Consider the following 18,205-nt stretch of genomic DNA (forward strand, 5'->3'; position numbering starts at 1 on the left):
TCCTCTGGTTTTAGTTTATGCATCCCAACCTGGGATGTTTATTTCCCACGCACTGGAGTAAATCTTTACATCTAATTTAAATTTGTGGAGGCGAACACTGAAAGTTTACTATTACTACTATTAATATGTTTGCTTATTAATTTTGAAAAATTATTATGTAGTAGTTAAGCATTTCAAAACATTTAGAACTAAATGACAAGACGACGCACGCCACATTTCCGTAGCATGCCACAATGTTGCAAGACGTCAACCTAGCGTAAACGAGGCTTTAGAGCCAGGTCTGTATTGTATGGTGAATGTGATGTATTAAGTACGAAACTAAAACGTGCAATCAGATCCAAACGTCGTGGAAAACTGTGAAGAGGTGTCATCCTGCAGCAACATAACGCTCGCCCACATTCTGCCAAACGGACAGCCGACGCAATGAAGGGGCTGATGGTTCAAATGGCTCTGAGCACTATGGGACTCAACTTCTGAGGTCATCAGTCCCCTAGAACTTAGAACTACTAAAATCTAACTGACCTAAGGACATCACACACACTCATTCCCGAGGCAGGATTCGAACCTGCGACTGTAGCGGAAAGGAGTTGAGATTAGAGGTGCTGGAACATCCACTATACAGTCCAGAGCTGGCTCCAAGCGATTTCCACATGTTTGGACCCTTAACGAAAGCACTACAGGGAAGAAGATTTGAAAGTGATGAAGACGTCATTGCTGCGGTGCAAAATTGGTTACAGATGCAACCGATAAACGTTTTTTCTGATGAAATAAAAAAAACTCGTAAAACGTGGGGAAAACTGCATTGAAGTGCAGGGAGGTTAGGTAGAAAAATAACGCATGTTTCAGTTTTCTATCATCGGGATAAGTACAGCTTTTCAGAAATGTGCCTTTCCTTTTCGAAATCCCCTCGTATACCTGTATGTAGATGATTATCTAAATAAGCTTTACTTATAATGTACGTTTAAAGATATAACAAGGGATGGCTTTTCTGATAGTGCATACGCATGAATAATGAGTTTCGGCATTAAAATCTATTTATAAGTAACTGTTTAACTATGGGCAACACCGCGGACCAAGCTAGCAACATATATAATTATACTAACCCCCTACGACATCCCCCCGCCCCCCCACTGGTAAAAGCACAAATCGCACACTGATTGTACGTGAGTACGAAGATCGTCGAGGTCTACCAGACTATGAAGTTCCCTGGTAAGCAGACAACACACGCGCTTGCCACGATGGGAAGGCTAGTGAAATGTGGGCGCTGACCTGCCACACTCCTGGAAGAGTCCGTGCGAGATGGAGGTGAGGCTGTCGTTGAGCCGCGCCGTCGGCCGCCCCTCCAGCCACAACAGCAGGTTCTCCAGCAGCATGAAAGCCACGAAGTACGGCCACGCCTGCAACACAGCACCACGCAACACGCCCGTCACTCCACTGCGCCCGCTCCGAAGCATCACACACTGGCGCGGCAGCTCTGTGTCACATCGCTCTCTTAACATCTACATTTATACTCCGCAAGCCACCCAACGGTGTGTGGCGGAGGGCACTGTCATTACCTCCCTTTTCTGTTCCAGTCGCGTATGGTTCGCGGGAAGAACGACTGTCGGAAAGCCTCCGTGCGCGCTCGAATCTCTCTAATTTTGAATTCGTGATCTCCTCGGGAGGTATAAGTAGGGGGAAGCAATATATTCGATACCGCATCCAGAAACGCACTCTATCGAAACCTGGCGAGAAAACTACACCGCGATGCAGAGCGCCTCTATTGCAGAGATTGCCACTCGAGTTTGCTAAACATCTCCGTAGCGCTACAACGGCTAGCGAATAACCCTGTTACGAAACGCGCCGCTTTTCTTTGGATCTTCTCCATCTCCAACGTAAACCCGATCTGGTACGGATCCCACACTCATGAACAATACTCAAGTATAAAAAAAAGGTCAAACGTCTGTTTTGAAAGCCACCTCTTTCGTTGATGGACTACATTTTCTAAGGACTGTCCCAATTAATCTCAACCTGGCACCCGCTTTACCAACAATTAATTTTACATGTTCATTCCACTTCAAATCGTTCCGTACGCATACTCCCACATATTTTACAGACGTTACTGCTACCAATGTTTGTTCCGCTATCACATAATAATACAATATTCTTTCTATGTATTCGCAATACATTACATTTGTCTATGTTACGGGTCAGTTGCCACTTCCTGCACCAAGTGCCTATCCGATGCAGAACTTTCTGCACTTCGCTACAATTTTCTAATGCTGCAACTTTTCTGTATACTACAGCATAATCCGCGAAAAGGCGCATGGAACTTCCGACACTATCTACTAGGTCATTTATATACACTCCTGGAAATTGAAATAAGAACACCGTGAATTCATTGTCCCAGGAAGGGGAAACTATTGACACATTCCTGGGGTCGGATACATCACATGATCACACTGACAAAACCACAGACACATAGACACAGGCAACAGAGCATGCACAATGTCGGCACTAGTACAGTGTATATCCACCTTTCGCAGCAATGCAGGCTGCTATTCTCCCATGGAGACGATCGTAGAGATGCTGGATGTAGTCCTGTGGAACGGCTTGCCATGCCATTTCCACCTGGCGCCTCAGTTGGACCAGCGTTCGTGCTGGACGTGCAGACCGCGTGAGACGACGCTTCATCCAGTGCCAAATATGCTCAATGGGGGACAGATCCGGAGATCTTGCTGGCCAGGGTAGTTGACTTACACCTTCTAGAGCACTTTGGGTGGCACGGGATACATGCGGACGTACATTGTCCTGTTGGAACAGCAAGTTCCCTTGCCGGTCTAGGAATGGTAGAACGATGGGTTCGATGACGGTTTTGATGTACCGTGCACTATTCAGTGTCCCCTCGACGATCACCAGAGGTTTACGGCCAGTGTAGGAGATCGCTCCCCACACCATGATGCCGGGTGTTGGCCCTGTGTGCCTCGGTCGTATGCAGTCCTGACTGTGGCGCTCACCTGCACGGCCCCAAACACGCATACGACCATAATTGGCACCAAGGCAGAAGCGACTCTCATCGCTGAAGAAGACACCTCTCCATTCGTCCCTCCATTCACGCCTGTCGCGACACCACTGGAGGCGGACTGCACGATGTTGGGGCGTGAGCGGAAGACGGCCTAACGGTGTGCGGGACCGTAGCCCAGCTTCATGGAGACGGTTGCGAATGATCCTCGCCGATACCCCAGGAGCAACAGTGTCCCTAATTTGCTGGGAAGTGGCGGTGCGGTCCCCTACGGCACTGCGTAGGATCCTACGGTCTTGGCGTGCATCCGTGCGTCGCTGTGGTCCGGTCCCAGGTCGACGGGCACGTGTACCTTCCGCCGACCACTGGCGACAACATCGATATACTGTGGAGACCTCACGCCCCACGTGTTGAGCAATTCGGCGGTACGTCCACCCGGCCTCCCGCATGCCCACTATACGCCCTCGCTCAAAGTCCGTCAGCTGCACATACGGTTCACGTCCACGCTGTCGCGGCATGCTATCAGTGTTAAAGACTGCGATGGAGCTCCGTATGCCACGGCAAACTGGCTGACACTGACGGCGGCGGTGCACAAATGCTGCGCAGCTAGCGCCATTCGACGGCCAATACCGCAGTTCCTGGTGTGTCCGCTGTGCCGTGCGTGTGATCATTGCTTGTACAGCCCTCTCGCAGTGTCCGGAGCAAGTATGGTGGGTCTGACACACCGGTGACAATGTGTTCTTTTTTTCATTTCCAGGAGTGTATATTGTGAAAAGCAATTGTCCCATAACACACTCCAGTGACACGCCAGAGGTTACTTTAACGTCTGTAGACGTCTCTTCATTGAGAAGAACATGCTGTATTCTGTATGCTAAAAACTCTTCAATCCAGCCACACAGCTGGTCTGATATTCCGTAGGCTCTTACTTTGTTTGTCAGGCGACAGTGCGGAACTGTATCGAACGCCTTCCGGAAGTCAAGGAAAATAGTATCTACCTCGGAGCCTGTATCTAATATTTTCTTGGTCTCATGAACAAATAAAGCGAGTTGGGTCTCACACGATCGCTGTTTCTGGAATCCATGTTGACTCCTACAGAGTAGATTCTGGGTTTCCAAAAACGACATGATACGCGAGCAAAAAACATGTTCTAAAATTTTACAACAGATAGACGTGTTGCCTGGAGAAAAAATTGTGTACCTTATTGTGCAGACTGATACCCAGTCATTGCAACTAAAGTGCAGCCACTCGCAGAGGTCCAATGTGGGCCGTAAATATCGCACGGGAACGAAACTTGGTACGTATTCTACTGCGTTACCTCTACATCTACGCGATTACTCTGACATTCACAAAGTGACTCGCAGAGGGTTCAATGAACCACCTTCAAGCTGTGTCTTTACCGTTCCACTCTCGAACGGCACGCGAGAAAAACGAGCATTTAAATTTTTCTGTGCGATTCCCGATTTCTCTTATTTTATCGTGGTGACCATTTCTCCTTATATAGGTGGGTGCCAACAATGTTTTCGCAATCTGAGCAGAAAAATAGTGATTGAAATTTCATGAGAAGATCCCGTCGCCTGTGACACTATCTCCCCTATTTCCCCATAATACAAAACGAGCTGCCCTTCTTTGTACTTTTTCGATGTCTTCCGTCAGTCCCATCTGATGCGGATCCCACACCGCACAGCAGTACTCCAGAATAGGGCGGACAAGCGTGGTGTAAGCAGTCTCTTTAGTAGACCTGTTGCACCTTTTAAGTGTTCTGCCAGTGAATCGCAGGTGGTTTGCTCTACCCACAATATTCTCTATGTGATCGTTCCAATTTAGGTTATTTGTAATTGTAATCCCTAAGTATTTAGCTGAATTTACAGCCTTCAGATTTGTGTGACTTATCGCGTAATCGAAATTTAGCTGATTTCTTTTAGTATTCCTGTGAATGACTTCACACTTTTCCTTACTGAGGGTCAATTGCCACTTTTCACACCATACAGATATCTTATCTAAATCATTTTGCAAGGAAAATGCGTTAGTGCAGAACAGATTTACGCTGGGGAAACACTAGTTGAATTTTGGCCACCAGGTGCAAATCTAGAGGTGTGAATGCAAGAAAGACGTATAAAAATGTTTCCACATGTAATGGATCAGGGATGGTACGTGGGCAGAACAGGTCAAACAACTGAGAAAGGCATCGTAAGATTTTATTATTAAACTGCCGCTTACACAATTTGTTCAATATGTGCGCTGGAGACGTCGACGAGATGGTGTACAGCGCCAGACTGGCTCCTGGTGGCCAAACGTGGAACTGAATTTTCTTTCCAGTGCAGATCCGTTCCGCAACAACACTTTAGCATACCTACCAAGTTTCTCTGTCATACGGTAATTCCAACCCACACTGGACCTCCTTGAGTAGCTGAACCTTACTAAAACCACGTGGAAGTGCCTTTATATATTTTCTTTCCATGACTAAGCCGCTGAGCCGATTAAGTAAATTCTGATGTAAGTAATGTACACGGTGGAAGAAATCAAACTGGACCAGAAAACTTGTCATGCAAATTAAGTTATGGAACCCACGTTACATCTTTCCTGCCGAGGCAGACGATGTAAGGTGTGCTGTTTACCTTAACGTTTTCTGGCCCAGTTTTATTTTATCCATCCCGTGTGACATTCATGTAGATGCAAATGATTATGATTCGCACGTCTTTTATTATGCCTGAGGGTGGGCTAGTATTTGTTTGAAACTCAGAGCCCTGGTGCAGTGACGCATAGCTACCGTGCCAATTCATGGTTTATCAAAATTATTTTATAGCTACCTATCACCACCACCTTTATATCGTCTGCTTCTGTTGACACCGAACACTTCACCAGCAGAGGCCATGCCATGTCTATAGTATTATGTTCCATCCAATATTCCAATAGCACCCTGGACAGTGAGTGAGTGTAGCGGAATTTTTAACTGATTCTTAACTGGGTAATTTTTGGGATCTCTATGACGTCGGATTAAAGGAAGACATCGACAGAAATGATCCGTGAACTTAGTAGGGAATGCTTGGTGGGGAAGGCGGCGTTTTTCTCGCGAAGCAGTATTTAGGAAATTTGGAGAACCGGTATTGGCAGTTGACTCCAGAACGATTCTGCTGCCGAGAAGACACGATGGCTGTTCAGTAAGTAATGCAACACTTTTTTCTCAACCAGTTTTTCATGAAGTTCCGCTAGGTGGCATTACTATACCTAGCCTTCAAAATGAGATCGGTAACGGGGACGCGTCCCTAGCGGAGAGGTGTCATTGAGTTTCTTTTGGCGGAAACCTCAGTTTCGGAAATATTCATGGGCGCTTGCAGAAAGTCTCCACAGATCTGGCAGTGAAAGTTCGTAACGGGAATTTCCGAACACCCTGTATAAAGTGCCTTATTTTTGGAGAAAAGGATCCTGTACTGAGACCTTCTGGAGGGATAGGATGGAGAGGGGGGGGGGGGAGAGGGGTGTTTATGAAACCTAGATTTCTAGATTTCTTAAAACGTTTTTTTACGCATTTCAGAACATTTGTACTGGTAAGAAAGTTCTACCGTACCATTTCTCAAAATCTGCAGTTCTGATTTTCTTCTCGTCTTACCGTTACCTCTGATGGAAAGCAGCGCAGATTTTGAGATGTGGCACGATAGAACTTTCTTACCAGTTCAAATGTTCTGAAATGCGTAAAAAAACGTTTTAAGAAATCTACCGGTACAAGTGTCACATTAACACTTCTAAATGATCTGAAAAGCGTTAAAAACGTTTTAAGACAGTTTGAAAATACGCCTTCCCCCCCAGAAGGTCACACTACACCAACGTTCTTGGTACAAATAAATTACTAATGCACACGCGCGCCCACAGTGCATCGTGGGTGCAGAAAGTAAAAGCAAAGCATGATCTGTTTAGAATAGTGGCACGCCCTCGCACCGCACTTCTGCGTGGCTTTTTCTTTCCTAATTAGCTTGTTTACTGCTGCCCTGCATATTCTGTGTCCATCGCTTCGAGCAGTACCGGGTTTCTGTTGCTACAAATAACCACAAGTGTTTGTTAGGACTATCTACACTCCTGGAAATGGAAAAAAAGAACACATTGACACCGGTGTGTAAGACCCACCATACTTGCTCCGGACACTGCGAGAGGGCTGTACAAGCAATGATCACACGCACGGCACAGCGGACACACCAGGAACCGCGGTGTTGGCCGTCGAATGGCGCTAGCTGCGCAGCATTTGTGCACCGCCGCCGTCAGTGTCAGCCAGTTTGCCGTGGCATACGGAGCTCCATCGCAGTCTTTAACACTGGTAGCATGCCGCGACAGCGTGGACGTGAACCGTATGTGCAGTTGACGGACTTTGAGCGAGGGCGTATAGTGGGTATGCGGGAGGCCGGGTGGACGTACCGCCTAATTGCTCAACACGTGGGGCGTGAGGTCTCCACAGTACATCGATGTTGTCGCCAGTGGTCGGCGGAAGGTGCACGTGACCGTCGACCTGGGACCGGACCGCAGCGACGCACGGATGCACGCCAAGACCGTAGGATCCTACGCAGTGCCGTAGGGGACCGCACCGCCACTTCCCAGCAAATTAGGGACACTGTTGCTCCTGGGGTATCGGCGAGGACCATTCGCAACCGTCTCCATGAAGCTGAGCTACGGTCCCGCACACCGTTAGGCCGTCTTCCGCTCACGCCCCAACATCGTGCAGCCCGCCTCCAGTGGTGTCGCGACAGGCGTGAATGGAGGGACGAAAGGAGACGTGTCGTCTTCAGCGATGAGAGTCGCTTCTGCCTTGGTGCCAATGATGGTCGTATGCGTGTTTGGCGCCGTGCTGGTGAGCGACACAATCGAGGACTGCATACGACCGAGGCACACAGGGCCAACACCCGGCATCATGGTGTGGGGAGCGATCTCCTACACTGGCCGTACACCTCTGGTGATCGTCGAGGGGACACTGAATAGTGAACGGTACATCCAAACCGTCATCGAACCCATCGTTCTACCATTCCTAGACCGGCAAGGGAACTTGCTGTTCCAACAGGACAATGCACGTCCGCATGTATCCCGTGCCACCCAACGTGCTCTAGAAGGTGTAAGTCAACTACCCTGGCCAGCAAGATCTCCGGATCTGTCCCCCATTGAGCATGTTTGGGACTGGATGAAGCGTCGTCTCACGCGGTCTGCACGTCCAGCACGAACGCTGGTCCAACTGAGGCGCCAGGTGGAAATGGCATGGCAAGCCGTTCCACAGGACTACATCCAGCATCTCTACGATCGTCTCCATGGGAGAATAGCAGCCTGCATTGCTGCGAAAGGTGGATATACACTGTACTAGTGCCGACATTGTGCAGGCTCTGTTGCCTGTGTCTATGTGTCTGTGGTTCTGTCAGTGTGATCATGTGATGTATCTGACCCCAGGAATGTGTCAATAAAGTTTCCCCTTCCTGGGACATGAATTCACGGTGTTTATTTCAATTTCCAGGAGTGTATATTACAGTCAAACCAAAATCATTTACAGTTAGGTTTGCTTTTTCAAAATTCATTATCAGAGTTAGTTTAGTTAAAGCTTATTACAGTTTCCATTTCATATGCCGACAGTTTTGTATTCACAGTGCATTGTTACATTTGTATTGGTATAATTCAGTGTTTGGAATTTTGTTCATTCAGATCATGTACGTAAATTCACAGGGAATTTTTAGAGAAACATTTTCGTGAGTCGTCCTTTCAAAATTCAACTAGTAACTAATGTAGCATTTTTGTTGACCGAACTTTGTGTGTTGGAGTTGCAAATCACATACTGTGATATCACACATTGTAGCATTGCTCACTTCACCACACAATACAGTCTCAAATGTGTGTGTGAAATCTTATGGGACTTAACTGCTAAGGTCATCAGTCCCTAGGCTTACACACTTCTTCACCTAAATTATCGTAAGGGAAAACACACACACCCATGCCCGAGGGAGGACTCGAACCTCCGCTGGGACCAGCTGCACACTCCACGACTGCAGCGCCTTAAACTGCTCGGCTAATCCCGTGCGGCAATACCATCTCTCACGATATCTTATTTAGTTTACACTTTCGGTTTTATAATTGCTTTTTTAATGAAAATACATTTATACAGCTTCAGTTTTGGCGATTCGATATCAGATAGTATTCCTGTAATTCCATCAGTTGTGTTGTTCAGCATCACAACACAGATACGCATGAGTGTAAGGATTAGCACTTCAGTTTAGTTTCTGTTCACAAAAATGGAAAGGTGGCTACCCTGAGTCACAGCGCCGGAGATTGAGCCAACGACTATTATTCTGCCGCCTCCACCGGCAATTGTAGATCAGAAGTTGCCCTGGGCAGTAGTAGTTCAGAGGTTGCCGTGGGCAGTGCTTGTTGAGAGGACGTCGATAGCAGTACTAGCTGAGGGTATGTTCTGTGCAGTTGTTCTGTTGGGCGAGACAGCAGTAGCTGTTCGATTGGGGATTTTGCAATGATCGCAGTGTATTTTTTCGTCAATATATATGAAGGTAACAAAAAAATTTTATTTCAAATTTGCTAAACAACAATGCCTCTTAGTCACAGGTTCAGTCAACAAAGCATCTGACTTGTGTACATGTATTGGACTGTAATTCTGGTTTCTATGTGCCATTATAGTATTTCTGTTTTTTTTAATTACTTCATTGTAAATGGTGTTTAAAATATCTTGTCGTATTGGGGAAGAACCGTGCCAGATGTGTACTTTTAATCACACTTCCACACACAGAACAGTTACACTTGTGCTTTGTTGTTTCGTAGCTTTTATAGTTGCTGGGGACTTACTTAATCAATTGTGTTAACGGAAATTTCCCTTCATTCTCTGTTGTTATTCTATGCAGTCAGATTGCGTACTAATATTACTCAATGCAACCGGTTACGGGACTGTGTAACTGGACAGACAGCTACTAAACATATTTGCATTATATTTAATTAAGCCCCCATGCAAAATCAAACGTAGAAATAGTACGGCCTTGCTCTCCAGCACTCTTCAGTAAGAGAGAACAAGTTGGCGAGTAGGATGTGGCGGCAGCGCCACCATTCAGACTCGCCACACCAGCTGAAGCACAGCCTGAAGGACGGAAGCGGGTGCCGCGGCGCCTTGACTTCTAGTGTATGCAACCCTCAACGCTAGACTCGCGCCGGCCCCTAGCCTGGTCCCCAGGGCACACCCGTAGCTGCAGGGAGCCACGCCGCAGCGGCTGAACGTGACCGAGGCGGCTGTCTGGAATTTCAGCCCAGCTCCTGCTCCTTACGTAAGGACCCGCCCCGGTGCCGTTGCGTAAGCTGCCCTGTGCTGTCCTGTGTTTGGTGGCCACTTTACCCACGTGTCGGTGCACGTGAAAAAGGCACTTGGCGGCCTGCTGGCTCATTAGAAGATGCTCCGTATCTACACTACTGGCCATTAACATTGCTACACTAAGAAGAAATGCAGATGATAAACGGGTATTCATTGGACAAATATATTATACTAGAACTGACATGTGATTACATTTTCACGCAGTTTGGGTGCACAGATCCTGACAATTCAGTACCCAGAACAACCACATATGGCCGTAAAAACGGCCTTGGTACGCTTGGGCATTGAGTAAAACAGAGCTTGGATGGCTTGTTCACGTACAGCTGCTCATGCAGCTTCAAAACGATACCGCAGCTCATCAAGAGTAGTGACTGGCGTATTGTGACGAGCCAGTTGTTCGGCCACCATTGAGCCCGACGTTTTCAATTGGTGAGAGATCTGGAGAATGTGGTGGCCAGGGCAGCAGTCGAACATTTTCTGTATCCGAAACGCCCGTACAGGACCTGCAAAAGGCGGTGGTGCATAATCCTGCTGAAATGTAGGGTTTCGCATGGATCGAATGAAGGGTAGAACCACGAGCCGTAACACATCTGAAATGTAAAGTCCATTGTTCAAAGTTCCGTCAGTGTGAACAAGAGGTGACCGAGACGTGTAACCAATGGCACCCCATACCATCACGCCGGGTGATACGCCAGTATGGCGATGACGAATACTCGCTTCCAATGTGTGTTCACCGCGATGTCGCCGAACACGTATGCGACCATCATAATGCTGTAAACAGAACCTGGATTCATCCGAAAAAATGACGTTTTCCCATTCGTGCACCCAGGTTCGTCGTCGAGTACACCATCACAGGCGTTCCTGTCTCTGATGCAGCGTCAAGGGTAACCACGGCCACTGTCTCCGAGCTGATAGTCCACACTGCTGCAAACGTCGTCAAACTGTTCGTGCAGATGGTTGTTGTCTTGCAAACGTCCCCATCTGTTGACTCAGGGATCGAGACATGGCAGCACGATCCGTTATAGCCGTGCGGATAAGATGCCTGTCATCTCGACTACTAGTGATACGAGGCCGTTGGGATCCAGCACGGTGTTCCGTATTACCCTCCTGAAGCCACTGATTCCATATTCTGCTAACAGTCATTGGATCTCGACCAACGCGAGCAGCAATGTCGCGATACGATAAACCGCAATCGCGATAGGCTACAATCCGACCTTTATCTAAGTCGGTAACGTGATGGTACGCATTTCTCCTCCTTACACGAGGCACCACAACAACGTTTCACCATGCAACGGCGGTCAACTGCTGTTTATGTACGAGAAATCGGTTGGAAACTTTCCTCATGTCAGCACGTTGTAGGTGTCGCCACCGGCGCCAACCTTGTATGAATGTTCTGAAAAGCTAATCACTTGCATATCACAGCATCATCTTCCTGTCGGTTAAATTTCGCGTCTGTAGCACGTCATCTTCGTGGTGTAGCAATTTTAATCGTCAGCAGTGTACATCTGCAGTCCACAAGCCAGCTTACCGTCTTTAGCGGAAGCAAGTTCGTATATGACTGTCGTTTTGCCCATTTCCTGTTCCACTCAGGAACAGTTCACAGGGAGAGCAGTTGTCTGTATGCCTGCCTGTGAGGTCTTATCTACAAACTCTTATCTTCTTAGTATAATCTTGGATACAATTACAAGGGGAGGCCACGACATTCCCATCACAGATTTACTTCAAACTTTCTTTGTAGCCCATTAAAACAACATAATGTGCAAGTAATAAGGTGCATTACTCTGGCATCTCTGAGAAAACTGCAAAAGGAATTTTACGCATCTATCGTGCAGCTGAAGTATGTGTGTGAAGGTACCGGTCAGAGGAAGTCATTGTGGTAAAGTAACAGTTCACGCTATGCGAGAAGGTCGTGGATGAGGTGACAGTCCGAATCCGGCTAACATTTTCAGCTATACTTTTTCCATCACTAGTCATATTATTTAATGTATATGTAAAACAGAAGTAATATCCGGCGTTCCCCAAGGAAGTGTTGTAGGCCCTCTGTTGTTCCTGATCTATATTAACGACATAGGAGGTAATCTGAGTAGCCGTCTTAGATTGTTTGCTGATGTTGCTATCATTTACCTTCTTGTAAAGTCATCCGATGATCAAAACGAATTGCAAAGTGATTTAGATAAGATGTCTATATGGTGTGAAAAGTGGCAATTGACCCTAAATAATGCAAAGTGTGAAGTTATTGACATGAGTACTAAAAGCAATTAGCTTAATTTCGATTACGCGATAAGTCACACAAATGTAAATTCAACTTAATACTTATGGATTACAGTTACAAATAACCTAAATTGGAACGATCATATAGGTAATATTGTGGGTAGAGCAAACCAAAGACTGCGATTCATTGGCAGGAGACTTAGAAGGTGTAACAGGTCTACTAAAGAAACTGCTTACACCACGCTTGCCCGTCCTATTCTGGAGTATTGCTGTGCGGTGTGTGATACGCATAGGGTGGGACTGACGGATTACATCGAAAAAGTACAAAGAAGGGCAGCCCGTTTTGTATTAATGCGAAATAGGGGAGATAGTGCCACAGACACGATACGTGAATTGGAGTGGCTATCATTAGAACAAAGGCGTTCTTCAATGCGACGGGATCTTCTCGTGAAATTTCAATCACCAGTTTTCTCCTCCGATTGCGAAGACAGTCTGTTGGCCCCCACCTACATAGGGAGAAATGATCGTCACGATAGAATAAGAGAAATCGGGGTCACACAGAAAAATTTAAATGCTCGTTTTTCCCGCGTGCCGTTCGAGAGTGAAACGGTAGAGATACAGCTTGAAGGTGGTTCACTGAACCCTCTGCCAGGCACTTTATTGTGAATAGCAGAGTAATCGAAATAACAAAAAAAACCACGTGCATCTTCATAAAGTTGTAGTGAATTTCATATGTTATTTGATTATTTACTATTTGTAATTAAATTTTGAAGGACGAGGGACGGGCTTGGGAAGCCAATGTCAAACCTCAGTAAATAATGACGCACATGACAATCACATTGAGTAATGTAGTAAGTCACAATGTGCCAGACCACAAGGGTAATATAGTCTTACTTGTCGGATGTGCGCTCGACATCACACGTTGCAGGATGGTATTTGTCACACAGACAAGGAAAACGGATCGAAACTTCATACAGATACGCATGGTTTTTTCTATTATAATAGCTCTCAAATGTATTACATATTAAATAATATGACCAGTGATGAAAAAACCAGATTAAAAATTAAGGTTGAGCGGGAGTCCAAGCGTCGCGTCATACACGTTCGTCTTACGAAGCTCGAGAGCTAATCATTTTACCACCACGAGCTCTAACGTCCGGCACCTACGCACAGATACAAAAACCACATAACAGACGCGTAAGACTTCACTTGTCGGAATTACCAGAGTAGTGCACCTTCCTAGTTGCACGTTATGTTGTTTTAATGGCCTACTAAAGGAAGTTTGCAATAAATCTTTGATCTCAGCGTCGTGACCTTCCCCCTGTTAGGTGGAAGCTATATATTGGTTGCCTCACTTAGGAAAGTATTTTCTCGAAAAGTCGACAAGAAACAACACCGTGAAGCATAATGGCAGAGTATCTCTGCATCGATTTCGGGCTTACTAAACGAACGTGTGACGAAATGTGCTGCTCTTCTTTTGATCTTCTGTAATTCCTCTAAGCTGCCTGGTGTCGATCACAGACTGGCGTGTAGTATTAAAGTATTGGTCAAACGAAGACCTAACTCCTTTGAGGGTGGACTACGCTTTCTAAACATTCTTCCAATGAATATGAATCTGCCATCTGCATTCCATAGGATTAATTTTCTCTGGTCGTTCGACTTTAAATTACATGCACACATACTCCAAGATCTTTATTACATTTCACTGCTTCCAGTCATTTTTCAGAAACTGTGTAATCCTACACATATTGCGCGTAAATTGGCAGTAACAGCAATTACTTAAATTTAAATTCAGGACCAGCTTTCAATCCCTGTACGAAGCGTCGATCCTGTTCAGATCTTAGTGCATTTCGCTACATCTTTCTAGCGCTGTATCCTCTGTATACAACAGCACCATCCCTGAAATCTTGGAGGAACTTCAAACGTCACCGACTAGGTCGCTTACATACAGGTTATTCCGAAAATATTCTATCAAAGAGGTGGAGAACATCGAAACAAATACAACTGAGTCGTGGTACATACGGTCCCTGACGGCAGTTTCTGACGCTAGGGGCAATGAACTCACAAGGTAGTTCAGCATGCTAAGTAGAGCAGGGATATTCATAGCAACTGCTAAAATGCGCGACCATTGGTGTGCATGCAAGCACTAGATCGTCGGACCATTGACTTTCGCGTTCGTTCGAAGGTTCCTGGCATGTCTGCAATGGTACCAGGAGCGACAGCAATTCTAGCGACGAGGTGGTCTTCTGTTTGCACAACAGTTTCATATTACAACTGCTATGTACGCCCTTCCCCCCTCCCCCCTCCCCAGAGGAAAATAAACATAGCTGCGAAATTTATACGAGTATGTATGTATGAATGTTGTCATGATCGACCTCGCTGTTCTTGGTTTATGTAATGCAAGTTGCGAGGTCCGACTTGAGCAGACGGACACACAGGCAGAACACGTGCCACCACCCCGAACTCCGGCGCAACGAACAGGTTTAACTGGTTTACAAAGTTTCAGTCTCCACAGGCGCGGATGAGTTGCAAGTGCCGAAGGCTTCTTTCTCGCGCATAACTTTAACCATAAATTATGCTTTCTTCTTGTTCTATTCGCAGATACAGACTGAGAAGACCGTTAGTTGGAAGTACGAGGGTGAGTCAAATGAAAACAAATTTGTAATAACAAATCGACATTTCGCGCCGTTATCCTGTAAGTTGGTAAATGTGCTACAAACAGCGTGCAGAATGGCCTGTAGGTGGCAGCATAGTGCAGAGGCACACATACCGTCACAGTATCAGTATAAACATGGCCGTCCCACTTGCGACTTGCACCAGGGAAGAACAGCGTTCTGTTATTCTGTTTTTGTGTAGTGAAAGGGTGAAACTTATTTAAGTTCATCGACTAATGAAGGTTCAGTACGGTGATGATTGATTGTCACAGCAGCAAGTCTACGATTGGAGTAGGAAGTTCGCAAATGGTGTGACTTCAGTGGAAGATGCTCCTCGTCCAGGTCAGGCACAACGAGTTGTGAGTCCACAGAACATTGCAGCAGTTGAAGCCATGGTGAAGGAAAACTGCCGAGTGACACTGAATAACACTGCAGCATGTTTACGGATTAGTCATGGGTCAGCACACCACATTGTGCATGATGTGACCCAGTTTCAGAAAGTGCCTGCCAGATGGGTGCCACGGCAGCTGACTCCTGAAAAAGAGAGAACGACGTGTTGATGCTTGTGAAGAACTTCTTCGGCGCTTTGAATGAGAAGGTGATGGCTTCCTTGCAAGAATCCTTACTGGGGACGAAACCTGGGTTCACTTCCACCAACCGGAAACGAAGAGAGCGAGCAAGGAATGGCGCGATTCCTCATCACCAAAACCAAAGAAGTTTCGAACAGAACCATCAGCAGGGAATGTTATGCTGACTCTTCTGGAACGAAAAAGGCGACATTTTGCAGCATTACATTCCTAGAGGGATTACTGTCACCAGTGCATCGTACACAGATCTCCTAAAAAATCAGCTGCGGCCTGCAATCAAATCAACGGGACGTGGATTGCTGTCAGCAGGTGTCCTTTTGCAACATGACAATGGAAGGCACCACACTGCCCTTACAACAGTTGCAACTATCACAGACCTTCATTTTGAGTGTCTTCCTCATCCACCATACTCAACAGACCTTGCCCCAAGTGATTTCGGTATGATTGGACCACTCAAAGACGCAATAGGAGGAAAGAAGTTCCGTTCTGATGAAGAGGTAAGCCACGCGGTGCACGAGTGGTTGCGCGGACTACCAACAGAATTTATTTGTAATGGAATTTATGCACTTTGTAAGTGCTGGAGGACTTGCACTCAGCGTGGGGGAGATTACGTTGAAATGTGATACAGCTTTGTACCACTTCTGCACAATAAAAAATATTTAAGGTTTTCATTTGACTCACGCTCGTATTTTTGCAGAGGTCTAATATATATTCGTACTTTTCTTTATGCAAAAAATTGAGTTTAATATTCGAAACACAGTCCAAAATTAGAGGGGTGATCAGTAAAGAAAGTAACACATTTTTTTCTGAAAGCAGGTTGGTTTTATACAGGATACCAATACACCATAATATTCACAAGTCTTTTGGCAAGAAAACACTTTTTTCAACATAATTTCTGTTCTAAGAGATGGCCTTATGCCACCGTACTGCAAGGGCCTGTGTGCCTGCGTGGTACCACTCTACTTGGCGTCGAAGACAACGTCTTGCTGCGTCAATAACCTCCACGTCACCCCGTACTGCTTACCGCAGAGTGCATCCTTCACTCGGCTGCATAGATGGAATTCAGCGGGTGCGAGATGCGGGCCGCAGAGTGAATGAGGAAGAACAGTCCACTGAAGTGTTTTGAGTTGCTCTCGTGTGTGCAGACGTGGGTGAGTCCTTGTATTGTGATGTAGGAGACGTTCGTTTGCAATTTTTGTGGCAATGAAGACGATGAAGTCTTTTCTTCAATTTCCTGAGGGTAGAACAGAAGAGCATTTGAACGGAATGGACAGTGTCTTGAAACGAGAATATCAGACGAACATCAACAAAAGCAAAACGAGGACAATGGAATGCAGTCGAATTAAGTCGAGCGATGCTGAGGGAATTAGATTAGGAGATGAGACACCTAAAGTAGTAAAGGAGTTTTGCTAATTGGGGAGAAAATAACTGATGATGGTCGAAGTAGAGAGGATATAAAATGTAGACTGGCAATGGCAAGGAAAGCGTTTCTGAAGAAGAGAAATTTGTTAATTTCGAGTATAGACTGAAGTGTCAGGAAGTCGTATCTCAAAAGTATTTGTGTGGAGTGTAGCCATGTATGGAAGTGAAACGTGGACGATAAATAGTTTGGACAGGAAGAGAATAGAAGCTTTCGAAACGTGGTGCTAGAGAAGAATGCTGGAGATTAGATGGATAGACCACGTAACTAATGAGGTATTGAATGGAATTGGGGAGGAGTTTGTGGCACAACTTGACAAGAAGAATAGACAGGTTGGTAGGACATGTTCTGAGGCATTAGGGGATCACAAATTTAGCATTGGAGGGCAGCGTGGAGGGTAATAATCGTAGAGGGAGACGAAGATATGAATACACTAAGGAGATTCAGATGGATGTAGGATGCAGTACGTACTGGGAGATGATGAAGCTTGCACATGATAGGGTAGCATGGAGAGCTGCATCAAACCAATATCAGGACTGAAGACCACAACAACAACAGCACAGGAAACTTCATACTTTATCGTTGAACTGTGAGGGGGTGACATCAAACAGAACAGCCCCTTCAGGATCCCAGAATCTGTCGCTGTAACTTTACCAGCTAATGGTATGGCTTCCAACTACTACTTCGGAGTAGAATTGCTGAGGCGCCACTCCTAGGACTGCCGTTTTGATGCCAGTCTTTCATCGTTGTTTATGATTTTTCCTTAGGCGTCGAGAAATCCAGCAGGCACAAACGGTTGGGTATCACTAGTAATGGACGAGTGCGTCACCACTACCAACCAAGACAGACGTCCAGTTGAGCTGGAAGGTGACTACTGACTGTGACTGTGATCCGCCGATCACCTCCAATGAGAGTGTCCAACGTTGCAGGAGTCACAGCTGTGTGCGGCCGGCCGGTGCGCGGGAGGTCGGACAGGTGTGCGCGACCTTGTTGCAGTGATGACAG

General features: G+C 46.2%; 1 protein-coding gene across 1 annotated transcript in view; it reads right to left on the bottom strand.

Annotated features, from left to right (window-relative positions):
* The window catches only part of LOC126293599 (alkylglycerol monooxygenase-like), a 192,438-nt gene that overhangs the window by 89,968 nt on the left and 84,265 nt on the right, over nucleotides 1-18,205 (bottom strand). Inside the window, exon 2 of the mRNA XM_049986878.1 lies at nucleotides 1,270-1,397. Within this exon, the coding sequence (XP_049842835.1) occupies nucleotides 1,270-1,397 (128 nt within the window). The remainder of the gene's footprint in view (nucleotides 1-1,269; nucleotides 1,398-18,205) is intronic.

The sequence above is a fragment of the Schistocerca gregaria genome, chromosome 10, assembly GCF_023897955.1.
Source record: "Schistocerca gregaria isolate iqSchGreg1 chromosome 10, iqSchGreg1.2, whole genome shotgun sequence".
In the NCBI taxonomy this organism is placed as follows: Eukaryota; Metazoa; Arthropoda; class Insecta; order Orthoptera; family Acrididae; genus Schistocerca; species Schistocerca gregaria.